Source organism: Pararge aegeria, chromosome 21 (assembly GCF_905163445.1).
Source record: "Pararge aegeria chromosome 21, ilParAegt1.1, whole genome shotgun sequence".
In the NCBI taxonomy this organism is placed as follows: domain Eukaryota; kingdom Metazoa; phylum Arthropoda; class Insecta; order Lepidoptera; family Nymphalidae; genus Pararge; species Pararge aegeria.
Window position 1 is genome coordinate 4,122,905 of NC_053200.1, and position 15,907 is coordinate 4,138,811.

At 37.4% G+C, this 15,907-nt stretch overlaps 1 protein-coding gene across 7 annotated transcripts in view; it reads left to right on the forward strand.

Annotated features, from left to right (window-relative positions):
- Positions 1 to 15,907, forward strand: part of LOC120632973 (hillarin) — an 86,254-nt gene that overhangs the window by 30,185 nt on the left and 40,162 nt on the right. For all 7 annotated transcript variants that reach the window (XM_039902975.1, XM_039902974.1, XM_039902971.1 and 4 more), the window contains exon 4: positions 9,609 to 9,799. In XM_039902975.1, coding sequence (XP_039758909.1) covers positions 9,609 to 9,799 — 191 coding nt within the window. The remainder of the gene's footprint in view (positions 1 to 9,608; positions 9,800 to 15,907) is intronic.

Sequence of the window (15,907 nt, forward strand, 5' to 3'; positions counted from 1 at the left end):
GAAGGGTAATAAATGATCGCGAGAGTGAAAGGGACAGAAGAACTTGTTGCAAAAGCGCCCGCATTCCATACGACAGCCCAGTGACCCAAAGCTCCGTGGACCTCACCTGTAATGACCTATGGGTTTAGGTATAAGCACCTACCTTATTATAATATGAATGGGAATTTATACCAATCGATTTACCTAATAGTATTCCAATAGAAAATTTATAATAACGTTTATGAATAATGAAACCTGTTGCTCTACGGTGAGATTTTCGAAGCCGTATTTTGTTGACATAGCACGGCTTGTATGGGTAAAAATATTATCTTCTACCACAGCTTTATCGAAGCATTGGCGCACGAGTGGAATTAATATTCAAATAATATACGTGTAATAACAAATTGGGGTAAGACTACTTCCGTTTCCTATTGCCGTGCTTTGGCAGGTGGACACCACAGAACTAAGAAGATGCAGAATCCTCATTCAGCCATTATTGTACGAAGTACCAGCCAGTTGCCAGCTCACAAACTTTTTATTTATTTTCCCATTTTATGAATGAATGAATAAACTTTTATTGTACACCAAAGAAAAAAAAGTAGTTACAAAGATATAAATACATATAAAGAGAGTACAATTTGGTGACCTTATCGCTACATAGCGATTTCTTCCAGGCAACCAATGGCGTAAAAGGAAAAAAAATAGAAAAGAGGTAGGTAGGTGGTGCAATAAATAAGATTTAAAATTATACAAATATATAAATAATATATATATATATATATTGCACCACCTACCTACCTATATATATATATTTATTTTGTGCGTGTGTATGTCACTGAACTCCTCCTAAACGGTGGGACCGATTTCAATGAATTTTTCGGTATGCGTTTGGGTGGCACCCTGGATCGTTTAGATTCACAAATCAGCCCGCCAGATGGCGCTGGGGTCCGCTAGTAAAATATATAACATAACAATAATGTTCTAAACGTTTAACATTTTATGTTAAACGTTTAGAACATTAGAGGTAAAAAAATTACTTTTAACTGCTAAATGGCATCAAGTAACCTTTTGTTCGTGAACACTACTAAAGTTGAGTGGTTTTGATGGTTTAGTGGTGGACACATACATTTTATCCCTTGTCACGGGATATAAATTCAAATTTAAATTCATTTATTTCAAGAAGGCCATTTATTTCAATAAGCACATATGTAATTCATTTATTTCAAAAATCACTTTTGAAACGTCAAATTTGTCTGTATGTAGTGACTCTACCACCGGTTCGGATGGCAGATTCTACCGAGAAGGCAGGAAACTCAGCAGTTGCTCTTTTCCAACATCATTTTACAATTTAACAATAGTTGTATACCTTGAGTGAGATGAAAGTGGAGCGGCTTGCTTCCAGGCTTGAATGACAACATTCAGAAATTCATGAACAGTATAGAAACCTCGATGTAATAAATGTATTTTTAATACATCTTTATACTTATGTAAAGGTGAATCCTTTATTACCTACGGAAGTTCGGTATCCTGTTATAAAAGCATATACTCATCCCCGCATAGGCTTTCTGCACTATTCTAAGACGATATTCTGATATCACTAATTTATGTCCGTTCCACATTTTCTGTAAAGATATTGTTTTGTTTTCAATTATTAATATAATCGGGGAATATAATGTCTGCCAATGCCTCAATGATATCTAGCCGTGTAGGACTAAAGAACCATGGAAGGTTTTGGGTATAATCACCACGCTGGGAACACGGGTTTAAAATCGCAGTAGATTGCAGTAACGAAGCGACTGAAGGACGCTCCATTAGTCGCTTCGTACGACACCTATGGGAATAGGAGTTTTTATTTACCTGGTAATCTACCTAATTGTAGTGGTGACCATCGTATTCTGATCTGCCGTCGCCACACTGCGCATTTGGCATTTCATCAACATATCAATCCAATACCGGCCCACTACAGGTCATGGATCTCCTCCCACATTGAGAAGGGGTTAAGGCCGTAGTCCGCCACGCTGGCCCACCGGTGGGCTTCACACACCCTTGAGAACATTATGTAGAAGTCTCAGGCATGCAGGTTTCCTCACGATATTCTCCTTCACCGTTAAACCAAGTGATATTTTAATTACTATTATTACTATTATTCGTAATTTTGTAATTTCTAAATAATTTTAGACCTGGTCTGGTTGGAGACAAGTAGGCCTTGACTAGTTACCAAAGACGTGCTGTCAAGCGGTTTAGAGTTTTTATACGATTTTAGCAGGTTAGTCCGCTACCATCCTAGAATGCATTACCACTTGCTTACCGTCAGTTGAGATAGCAGTCTAGGGCTAACTTACGAATCCAATAGATATCACAGTCACACCGTGTCGTACAGGATATATTTTCTTTCTTATTCCTCTACAAGTTAATCCTTGACTGCGATCTCACCTGGTGGTAAGTGCTGATGCAGTCTAAGATGGTAGCGGTCTAACCTGGTAGTCATACCCCTTATCGGTTTCCTCGCGACATCGCACCGGAACACTAAATCGAATAGCGGCACGTCTTTGTCGGCAGGGTGGTAACTAGCCACGGCCAAAGCCCAGACCAGACTAGAGAAAATTCTGAAAATATAAATTCCCAAATTACCCCTGTCGGGAATCAAACCCGGGACCTCCTACTTATATTCACAGCACTCACCGTTGCGCCGAGGAGGTCCTTAAAATCTCATGTGGTAACCCTATAAACAGTTGGCGTAATTTTGTAGTTTTGTAACATATCATTGCCCTATTAAGAATGTATACCGCTTGGGAAATACATCTGTTAGCTTTTATGTTACAAAACATAGGTGTGCTCGGAATAATAGCAAATATACTACGCATATTCACACTGGCACTGGAAGAAATCGCTATGTAGCGATAAGGCCACCAAATTGTACTCTCTTGCAATGTATTTATATCTCTGTAACTAATTTTTCTTTGGTGTACAATAAAACTGTATTCATTCATTCATTCATTCATTCATTCATTCATATTTCTTTGTAAGGTGATCGTATGTGATGAAATTGTATCGAAATGTATTCTTAGGGCATCGTCATTATCAAGCTATTACCGACACAGGTCTCCTCTCAGAATGAGAAGGTTTATGCCGCAGCCCACCACGCTGGCCCAGTGCGGATTGGTGGACTTCACGCACCTTTGAGAACATAATGTAGAACTCTCAGTCATACAGGATTCCTCACGATGTTTTCCTTCACCGTTAAAACAAGTAATATTTTAATTAGGTACTTAAAAGGCATAAAACTTAGAAAAGTTAGAAGTGCGTGCTGGGATTTGAACTCGGAAACCCGAAAGTAAAGTCGATCTCCCACTCACTGGGCTATCATTCGCATATTTACTCAATCACTCTATCGATTGCTGAATTTTAAAAGAAGTTCAAATGATCTAGCGTTCAAACAGCAAGACTTATTTTGTTTATTTATTAAACTCTTTATTTGTATACCACAACATTAACATATACAAAATATAATAAAAACAGAAACATATAGAAAGAAGTAGAATACAAAAGGCGGCCTTATTGCTTAATAGCGATCTCTGCCAGGCATCCTTTGAATTAGGGAAAAAAAGAAGAGGAGAATAGACTGCTTTGTTTCGTACTATAGAAAGATAAAGAAGATAAAGATAATCGTCTCGCATCGACTGTACTGCCGCGGGAGGAAGAGAGTTCTGCACTCTACATACATTTTTACATAAATATAAACAATAAAACTATATTAATCATGAAAAGTCTTAACAGCCTTTATAGCCTTTAAGTATAGTCAATCTCTAAATGATGGCCCGTTCACGATATTCAATTCCTAAACTCGTTATTTCTTATACCTACCTTAATAAGGACAATTAAGGCAAAATCTAAACTCGCGAAGTAAACATTTCTGAGTAAGTAACCGAGTACTTGGATATAAAACCATATAAGGGAAAGACGGATAAGCTGAAGCATACCTTTAGAGACTTAAAGTGTAATAACGAGAACGTTACGTCCATCAAATTGACCAATATATTAACACTAGTTTCGCAACAACCGGTTAGGATTGGACGAAATGAAAACGTCTAGTTTTTTTTTTGAAGTTTTTCTCGTGTATCTGCTGTTTTTTTTGCCGCGACGTTATCGCGTTAATCGCTTATTTTCTCAAGCTTTTAGTCCTTATCAGGGTTTAAGCTATATCTTAGCAAAATCAGTTTTAATAAAATCTTCTTTTTTGGTCTAAAAAATCTTCAAAAGATCTTCCAAAAGATCTTCTTCATCTTTCCCCGGGCTTGTCTCCGAACTTCGTCGGCTGGAACCTTCCGTTGTACGTAGTGCCATGGGTACCGGCTCTCCGCTGGGTCACTCCAGCCATCCGAGCTCACTCCAGAAGCTTAGCAGGCCGCCCAGGTCGCAAAGTGCTTCAGATAGTGATGCTGGGAAGCCAAGTTATGCTGTACGTTGCTCTCCCTACATCGGAGCATTACGTGTGTCGGTGTTTCCTCTGCCGAAAGTCCTCTGTGCAGAGCATGCATGGGCATGCTCTGCACAGAGGACTGTCGTTTATACCTAAAACGAAAAGGTGAAAAAAAGGCGTTTGTTTAATTTGCAATGGCCTGTTATCATGCTTACTACCGTCCTTAGTTTGATCCGACTTAGATTTAGTAGTTTGGTTGTCAGTGTGTTGAGGTCTGGAAAGGCCTCCTTTGTATGTTTACACTTATTTGCGTTAATCCATAGCTCTGAGTGTGTGGATTGCACAACGTTATTATATACGTACTCAATAGATAATTGAGGGAACTAGCAGATTCCCAACTTGATTAGAGTAAAACGCCGGAAAACAGAACACTTTGCAGGGCATGCAAGAACCACGTCTTACAAAGTGCCGTCTTGTATTCATAAACCAAAATTCAAAATTAATTTATTTCAAGTAGGCCAATAATTATAATTATAAGCACTTTTCAAACGTCAAGTCTGGCTGTATGTAGTGATTCTACCACTGGTTCGGAAAGCAGATTCTACCTAGAAGCCAGCAAGAAACTCAGCAGTTGCTCTTTTCCAATATAACCTGAGGTGAGGTGTTACATCTACGTCTCAGGTTGATGGACACAGGAATTAGTGGACTGTCCAGTGTGGTGATTATATCGGCAAACCGTCCCGTTGGGAAAAGTCTTTCATCAGTGAACTGTTGTAAGCTATTGTTTAGACTGCGTCCTACAAAGCAACACCAGTGTCCAACAACCTGAGATATAGGTGTCAGGGCTCTGCATGCATTATACCGGAAATAACACGGACATAATAATAAATAAATAGAATAAATATACTATGACAATACACACATCGCCATCTACCCCAAAGTAAGCGTAGCTTGTGTTATGGGTACTAAGATAGCTGATAAATAAATTTTTTCTGAATATAATACACATAAATACTTATAATATACAGAAAAACTGACACTGAACAACATTCATGTTCATCACACAAACATTTTCCAGTTGTGGGAATCGAACCCACGACCTAGGACTCAGAACGCAGGGTCGCTGACCACTGTGCCAGTCAGCCGTCGGATAGCGGACGTGCTCTGTCACAAAAAACACTTCTTCTACTAAAATTAGTTTACAATACATAACCTTTCAATGCATATTAATTTTATTTAGCCTAGTTTTATTGCACTATAGGTACGTTTTGATTCTAACGTTCGAAATATCACCGTCTCATTTCTCAGATATATTACCATATATTCCGGTATGTGCCTGAATTCTACGGACGAACTAATGTGACTTATGTATGGCTTATGGTTATATAAAGGGTCGTTGGCACCATTCCGAGGTGTAAATTTATTTTAATTTATTCGTGGAAATCTCGTCTCTATTTATAGCTAGCGTTAAGGCCTAGTTTAGTTTGGAGTGCATTTAATTTATTCTTTAGACATGCTTAAGTAAATTCTTGTGTGACAACTGATGCGATAATATTTTAATTTTCAGTGGAATATCAATAATCAATACTATTTATTGTACACCTGAGTGTACTTTGGGTATTTATTTATTTATTTATTTATACACTTTATTTGTACACCACAAATAGGAAAAATAGCAATGGACACAACAAAAATAAACTTAAAAGTAGGATACAAAGTGCGGCCTTATCGCTTAGTAGCGATCTCTTCCAGGCAACCTTAGGATTAGGAAAACCAAGGGAAACCGATTGGTGGGGTGTATTATTATTATTATTATATACATACTTACGAACAATTACACTCTAATACTTATCAAGATTACACACATAAAATACTAATAATAATAAATATAAAAAATAATATATACTAAAACATACTTAAGTATGAGTAAGAGTTAATCACTGTCGTCTTTATTATTTTATTTAATATTCTTTCAGGAACCATATATTTTCTCGGGATTTGAATTCTCCGCCGCCAGTATGCAAACTATTTCTATACAAAATTTCCCCATTTGTAGTTTAGCGGTCGAGAGTATAAATAGCAAAAGTTTGTTATTAAATACCGCGGATAACTTTTATAAGCAATTTCCTGCAAAACTATGCATCTCTAGGATGTAAGCTACATCACCATCATCATCTCATCAGGCCATTACCGACCCACTACAGAGCACGGGTCTCCTCCAAAAATGATAAGAAGTAAGGCCGTAGTCCACCACGCCGGCCCAGTGTGGATTGGAAGACTCAACGCACCTTTGAGAAAATTATGTAGAACTCTCAGGCATGCAGGTTTCCTCACGATGTTTTCCTTCACCGTTGAAGCAAGTGATATATTAATAACTTAAACGCACACAACTTTAAAAAACTTGGTGAGGCGCGTGCTGGGATTCGAACTCACCCCCCGAAAGAGAAGTTGAGCTCGTACCCAATGCGCCATCACCACATGTAAGCTGCAAGTGTGCCAAATTTCATTACGATCGGTTCAACAGTTTGACCGATCTTGATGTAGTTAAACATAGGTATCAAACAAAAAGACAAAATTTAAAACTAAACTCTCTCAAAACGAAATAAAATCTAAAACGTCCTCGAAACCACCGCAGCGAGGCACAGTTCCTAAGATGCTGGCAGCATTGCCCCTTTGGATGGCCAAACTAATTCGTTGGCCAAGGTAACTGCCCGCTCTAGGATCACCGGTAGACTCGATAACCCTTTTCGATAATTCTTTGAAAAGGGCTATAGTATTATTTTCTCAATTAATTTTTTCTGTATTATTTTCTCCCTTATATTTCAGTAGTTTTAATAGTAGTCGAGATTTTGTGACGTCGGGTGATGTGCCATGCTTATTTGGTTTTATATAATGCTGTATTCCGATCTGAATGGCATGGTTGCCGGTATAACATAGTGAGTAATTATTCTGACATATATATATATATATATGTCAGAATATATATATATATATGAATTTTGTTGGTATACGTTTGGGTGGCACCCTGGATGGTTAAGATTCACAAATTAGCCCGCCACCCAAACGGATACCAAAACATTCATTCAAATCGGTCCAGCCGTCTAGGAGGAGTTCAGTGACATACACACGCACCCAAGAAAAATATATATAAAGAGATACATATATATATATATATATATATATATATATATTTATATTTCTACTTACACTAATTAGAATCCTGAGGCACAAAACGTGTATTTGTAATAATTATAAGGGTCAAACTGTTCCTTATTGCTACGCACTGACCTCATGAATATGTTAAAGCATGGATGCAAGTAAATAGATAATTAAATAAATAAATAATAAAGAGCCTATAACAGCCCATTTTTGGCCTAACCACGCTGGGCAGACGGGTTGGTGATCGCATTAGATGGTATTAGCAAGCCCTATGTCCATCAACTTGGGTGTAGAAGTTAAGTTGAGGCTTAACCTCAGTTTGGCTGACACATGGCAATGATTATTATTAATAAAATCACTATTTGCGTTTGATAGCCCTACTGCTCTAGAGTCTAGACTGTAGAAACAATAAGTGGGCTAAATCAATAGTCAATAGTTACGCATAACGGCTCTACATGGTCGGACACACGCCAATAGCCGCTAATAGTCGGTTGTTATGCGAATAGCCGTTACTGATAGCGGCTAACTTGAATAAATGTGTGTTTTGTCGTAATTAACAAATCTTTGACTTTCTTTTTCCCTCCCTAAGCTTTAATTTGTCTTACCTTTATTCCACTTCTTCGTTTATGTCCTATTGAAATGAATCCATATCTAATTTCCTCGGCGGTTACCTGCCCTTTTCTCTAATTAATCCTCTTTGTGATTATATACAACATGTAAATGAAGACCGATATAATACTCACAGGCTTTAGAGGTATATTATTTACTGTCTCTGAGACTTATCTGTCTCTGAGGCTTTTGAGTAAACCACTGCCATTATTTTTACTGAATGAAATCAGATACAGCCCTAACATCACATGCAAAATTAATATCATGTGACTCCTGTTACTTTATTAGGAACGCGTCACGTAGCGTAGGTACTATGCGCGTATAGGCATTTTATCTTCAATAGGGTTGTCACAAGTAAACACTTTGAATGTTTTGAATTAGTTTGTAAGGAAAAATAAATATGCTTCTTTTGATTTAATATTTTTACAGGCTGTTTCCTTTTGAATTATACTTATACATCCTTCAATATTTTTTCTTAATTCTGTTAAATGTTGTATATGTAATAATATATGAATACATTTACGTATGTATATAATATCTATTAAAGATATTATTGTCACCCCCCCCCCCCCCCCCACCCTATAATCAACTAGGTGTTCAATATTGAACTAGGTGTGCTGTCAGTCCGCATAAAGCCTCCAGTCGGTGAGAAATAAGAATTCAGTCACGAATTGTGAGCGTATTATATTTTTTTTATTATTAATTCATTAATTATTGCAAACAAAACCTAACGCAGATTTTGACGAGCTCCGTGGAGCAGCGGTGAGCGCTGTGGTTGAGGAGGTGAAGTTGGAGGTCTCGGGTTCCGGGGTAGTTTGGGAATTAATCAATTGTCTCTGGTCTGGTTTGGTGGGGGCTTCAGCCGTAGCTATTTAGCACCCTACCGACAAAGACGTGCCGATAAGCGATTAAGCGTTTCGATACGATATGGGTTTAAGTTATCTGCTATACCCCTAGGTAGGTTAGCCCTTAATATCTGCGCTATGCAATAGACTGCATCATAATTTATAAACAGATGCCGTTCACCTGCTGCCACTGGAGCTTCACAACTCTGAGCTGTGTTCGAATATTCTTCAAATGAATAAATAAATGAATTAATACTCCTTTAACTTTTCTTCCGTACATCAAAAAATACATATAATAGAAAATAAACAATTCTACTCCATTTGGCTGCTATTCTAATTTGATCACGAAGAGGCCCTTTTAATAGCCTAAAATTGAGAGCCATTCCCTGTACAAAAGAAAAACATCTGTTACTATCATATATATTACATATCATATATCATACATGACGTATACGTATACCCCCTCAACTTTTGCGGGTGTCGTACCACCGCTTCGGAAGGCAGATTCTACCCAGTTCAGTTTAGTACAATTAGTAGGGTATAATAAAATCGGTAATGGGATTAAAATTATTCTAAAGGTGTTCTTCCTTCAACAGTGTCGCCAACTCGCGCGACTAATGGCGGCAGCGTGCACGCGTCGCCGGCGCGAGAGATATCGCGCGACACACCTGACTACCAATACGGTCGCTTCGACGCGAGCGCTCTGCACATCGCACACGCGCTTAAACAGACGGAGCTGCAGAAAGCGTACCACAGGCCCAAAGAAAAGCCCATTGACTGCTATTTGGTAAGTTTTTTTTATTTTTTATTCCTTACTGCAAGCCCACGGCAATCTCACCTGATGGTAAGTAATGATGCAGTCTAAGATGGTAGCTAACCTATAAGGGTAAGCGGGTAAGTTCCCTAGCCTTCCACGAATATTTCAAAACCTAAATTAATTAATGAATAAATAATAATTAATAAATAAATAATAATGACAATATAATACACCGCGCTCAAGTCCCAAAGAAAGCGTAGCTTGTGTTATGGTTATCAACATGACGGATGAATATTTTTATTAATAATAAACACGAAATCTTATAATATACAGATAAACACCAAGACATTGAAAAACTCATGTTCATCACACACACATTATCCAGTTGTGGAAATCGAACCCACGGCCTTGTACTCAGAAAGTCAAATATATTGAACATATATATAAATCGAGTTACTCATATATATGTATATGGCTAAGTTTGTTGTGCGCTCTTCTTAGACCAGGGTGCGTTTGGAACCCTCCTAGCTTTAGTTTTAAGTTAACAAATGCAGTTATCACCATCACAATAATTAGTTTAACATGTTAAATGTATAAAGGCTTCATAAGTGCCTGTAATTAGGTCTACATGAATAAAACATTTTTAAATTTTGAATTTGAATTTTTGATATTTATAAATAAATGTATATACACACACACATATATATATATACATTAAACAACTGTACGATACGTCGCGACGGAGTCGTTAGCGAAAGAACCTTGCAAGGCTGTGTTCTAGTTCCTGAGTATTGCGTATCGACAGATCGAGTTGAAAGTTTTCTCTGTAACACTAGTTTGCCTAGACTAAGTTTCTAATACGTTCGAACTTTTATGAACAAATCGATTATCTTGTACTGCAGTTTAAATAAATAAATAAATATACTACGACAATACACATATCGCCATAAAGCCCCAAAGTAAGCGTAGCTTGTGTTCTATGATAACTGATGAATATTTTTATGAATAATATTTATAATATACATATAAACATCCAGACACTGACAAATATTCATGTTTATCACACAAACATTTTCCACTTGTGGGAATCGAACCCTTGGACTCAGAAAGCAGGGTCGCTGCCCACTGCGGCAGTCGGTCGTCAAAAAGCAGGCAAATAGTAGCAGTAAACGTCATTTATCAAACTTGAAAGAATTATGAGTCCAATAAACAAAACAGAATAAATCCGAACATCAAAATCGTTGATGCACAGTCGAAGATTAGCCAGATACGTTTTGGACCCTTGACCCTACGTGGTTTGCAACACTGGTAGACATATATGACGGATAGAATATAGTTTGGGCTGCGAACAGTTATTGCAAAATGTACCTTTCAATTTAATTCATTTGTATGGAAGATAAGGTTTTATTTAGTTCTCTTATATTAACTTATTCATTTCTGTCTAACAAAGGCCGTCCAATGTAGGAAATAGTGATTTTCAAACGCAAGGTGAATGTTCGTTCGAGTCGTCGTAGCGATTGTTTCCTAGCGATTAATTATATGTCAACTGTCCACGTGGACGTCGCTTCTCCAACATCTTAGGAATCCCTAGATTTATGATTCTTCCGAGATATCCCCGCACACTGCCACTGGAGCTTCACAACTCCTTGAGCTAGGTCCGAAAGATCTTCAAATGATATAATGAATGAACTCTTTTAATGTAAAAAAAATACAGATAAAAGAAAATAAACAGTTTAATTTGAAGGCTATTCTAATTTGATCACGAAGAGGCTTTTTGATATATGACGGCCGACTGGCGCAGTGGGCAGCGACCCTGCTTTCTGAGTCCAAGGCCGTGGGTTCGATTCCCACAACTGGAAAATGTTTGTGTGATGAGCATTAAGTGTTTTTCAGTGTCTGGGTGTTTATATGTATTTTCTAAGTATTTATGTATATATAATTCATAAAAATATTCATCAGTCATCTTAGTACCCATAATACAAGCTACGCTTACTTTGGGGCTAGGTGGCGATGTGTGTGTGTGTATTGTCGTAGTATATTTTTAATAGCCTATAATTTAGAGTCATTCCTTGTACAAAAGAAAAACATCGGATACTATTATATATATTACATATAAAATATCATACATGTCATATTAAACATATACTCCCTACTCTTCCTGCGGGTATCGTACGAGGCGACTAAGGGTATATAACGGAGAAGAGATAGCAGCGTCCTCGATGCTACTACTACCATTTACTGCGACCACACACCGTGGCCAGCGTGTTAGCCAAATACCACATAATTCAGAACATACAGAAACCGTGTACACGACTAATATTGAAGAGTCAAAAAACCACTCCACTTTAGTAGTGGAATTAAGTGACTAACCACCGGGAAGGTTAGTCACTTAATTCCATTTAACTGTTGACAGTAATTATTTTAACTCTAATGTAAACGTTTAGACGTTTAATATAAATGTGGAAAATGAGAAATATTTGTTAGCTAACAACATTCCGCGGTGAATTTAGACGTGCGCGGGGCGTTCTTACGTTTTTTGGACACTATGCACTGCATGCCACAATGGCTGAATGAGAATTCTGTTTGTTCTTAATTCTTTGGCACATACTTCCGTTGAGTTGAGTCCAACAGTGGACGGTTATATGCTATTGATGATACATATCGTACAGTATTATATATCGCGCCTACTTGCGTAATATTTACGATATTTAATGATCTAATTAAAACGGTACAGCGGAATACCTTATAAATGATTTTGAAATGGTATAATTATTTATCTCTCGCAGAGCAATATCGAGTGATCTTCGCATTCTTGCCTTTCGGACTAGAAACGATCGCGTGCGCACCGGGAATGCGCCAATATTGTGGAATAAATTATAGGAGTAAAGCGGTTAATATCACTATGACACCGGACAGTGGAATATTATGTGTTAGGAAATAGGGAATTACAGCACTTTATCTATGATAAACCTGATGATTATATTAAATATATCAACAAATCATAGTTTGTATACTCATTGATAATGTATTGAAAATAGAATAATGGACTTTAGTAGACTGTCAAATAAAAGTATAGGATCTATGGCGGGAGACGCGAGTTTGACAATGTAGATTGGCGGGAAAGAAAAGTGAAGACGGATTTAAAGTAATGAATTGAGAAAAGGAGATTAAGTAAAGTATTGTGGATAGAACGTTACAAATTGGGAATAGATGATTTATAATGGAAACGATAAACGTAACGAAATACTGTTGTGGCGGAACAAGAGTTGTATATACTGGTGATGGAGTTGAGATAAGTTGTTAAAAGTTATTGGTACTATGGTTGTACCTGATGTTGCATCAGATAAGTATATCTCATCCTTTGGGTTATTTATTGGTATCATATATGGAGCCCTAGCATTATTTTACACACACAGTTTATGTAGCAGAGGTTGCTCTATACAAACAACTTGTTCCAAAAGTCCTGATGTTATAAGTGATCATAGTAGTTATGTTTTAACTGTCTTAAAATATGTCTTGTATCAAAGGGCCTAGCGTTATTACATATGACAATGTTGTAATTGTGTTTATAAGTTGTTTTAATTGATTGAATAAAAGAGCAACGGTAGAGTTTCTTGCCAGTGGTCTTCTCTGCCGAAGACAGCATTACGAACTGGTAGTAGAGTCATTTGAAGGTAACAAGTAATATGAATTATAGAGAAGCCTAATATACAGTATTAGAGTCAGTCTAGTTGTTTTATTTCACTCCTTGGGAAGTCAGGTTTATAGAGTACCGACCCACAACACTGCTCTAAAGCAGGTTGGTGGGCTTTAATGATGTCTTTTATAAAATGAATACTTTAATATGAGAAACTAGGTATTTAGCTTCAATAATACTGTTAATTAACGAAAGATCTAAGTGCCATCCTGAACATTGTTGGTATTGAAGTGAATATCTGAATACCTGGGCCTTCCATTCTCTATATTTTTTTAGCACGTGCACCAATAAATCACGACTTAAAAACTAAAATAAGCTTAGTACCAAAATGGAATGGCCAAACTTATTCGTTGGCCAAGGTAGCCAGTTCTAGGATCACCGGTAGACTTGTTAAGCTTTTTTAACAATCCTTTAAAAAAAGCTCGAGTCCCCGGGCCCCGGTCTCCATAGTCCCAAAGTCTCTACTCCATAAGGCACAACAATTAAACTGCTATCAAGGTTTTCATATTTGCGCCTCTTGTCCTGCTTAGCACTGGTTGCAGCCGCACCCACCATTGTGCACCAATTATCGTACTTACAAGAAAAAATTAACGGAAGTAACGCAAGGCTAGAGCTTTGTGGGAGTCTGTTTATAAAAAGAATTGACTGACCAAGCAGGGCGCTATCCCGATGCTAAATACCTATCGCGTTTAAAAGCAAGCATTGTAGCAAGGTACACGTCATGCAACATGCCGCCCTCGTTCCTTCAACCTGTGACGTAGAGATAAAGGCACCTACGCCCTTCAGACACAAACACAGCATTACAACAATGCTACTTAGAGGCAGAAAAAAGCAAAGCGGTAGTAATTTCCCGGACAAATTCTATAACAAAAAGCTCTAGCACCAACGGACCGGTTATCAAGCATAAATATCAATTTTAAAAGAGACGGGGCTTTTTAAGGTCCATCTTGCACTTCAGAATAGTAAAAGGTTCAAAGAACAAGACACAAAATAAAAAAATAACTAAACATGATATATTTGACGGTCGATTGGCGCAGTTTGCAGCCACCCTGCTTTCTGAGCCCAAGGCCGTGGGTTCTATTCCCACAACTGGAAAATGTTTGTGTGATGAGCATGAATGTTTTTCAGTGTCTGGGTGTTTATCTGTATTTTATAAGTATTTATGTATATTATTCATAAAAATATCAGTCATCTTAGTACCCATTACACAAGCTACGCTTACTTTGGGGCTAGGTGGCGATGTGTGTATTGTCGTAGTATATTTATTTATTTATTTATTTATATTATGAAAATTAAGCTTAGTTTGCTGTAAGTACTCCGCGAGATTATATATACAACGTGTAACAGAATTACGAAATAATATTGAAGAATGCATTAGAATATTTCATAAGGAGTCACCCTGTAAAAATAAGAAATCAAAAGAAGCATATTTATTTTTCAATACAAATGAATTCAAAACATTCCAAGTGTTTCTTATGACAGCTTCATTGAAGATAAAAGACCGACACGCGCATAGTACAAGGTGACACGAGTCACATGATTTTAATTTTGCATGTGATGTTAGGGCTGTATCTGATTTATTTCAGTAAAACCTATGGCAATGGTTTACGCAAAAACTATTAGGTTTTCGGTTTCACAGATAAGTCTCAGAGACAGTAAGTTATGTACCTCTAAAGCCTGCGAAGTATTATTTCGGTATTTATTTATACGTTACTGCTTGTGCTAGGCCTGCTGACAAGGTATAAAATTAACGTACTAAAGCACGGGAACAGGGAATAGGAGAAGTTTTCCCCTGTTTATTATTTTATATTATTTGGATATTATTTCCAATTGTGCGCCAGTGCTTCGAGACTTGATAAAACTGTGGCAGATGATAAATGTTTATCCTTTCCCCGGGGAGAAAATTGTCTCCTGACCATGCTAGCGGTGCTGGAAGAGATCGCTATATAGCGATAAAGCCGTCAAATTTTACCTACCTCAATGCGCTATTTTATTTGTGCCTCTGTAAATTTTCTCTGTGGTGTCCAGTAAAACTGTATTCATGAATTCAATCATTCATTGTATCGAGTATGAGTCGACGCAAAAATCGCTGTCGCGTATAACTTGCGGGCCACCGTCACCATAACAATCGGCCGTCATTAAGTGTAGCGAGAAATCGACAAAGCTTCCGATGGCAGGACGATCCGCACGCAGATAGTATTTTCTTCTTTTGCATTTTTTATCTTTGAATCTTAGCATATATACAATCTTTTCATACTATCCATGTATTTATATTTAGCTATTTGAATGTAGGTTTGTAATAATTTTACACCACCTGTCCGCTCTCGCTCATCTCGTCCTAAGGTTGCCTGGCAGAGATCGCTACTAAGCGTTAAGGCCGCCTTTTGTATTCTACTTCTGTCTTTGTATTTCTATTGTTCTTTTATTTTCCTAACTTCATA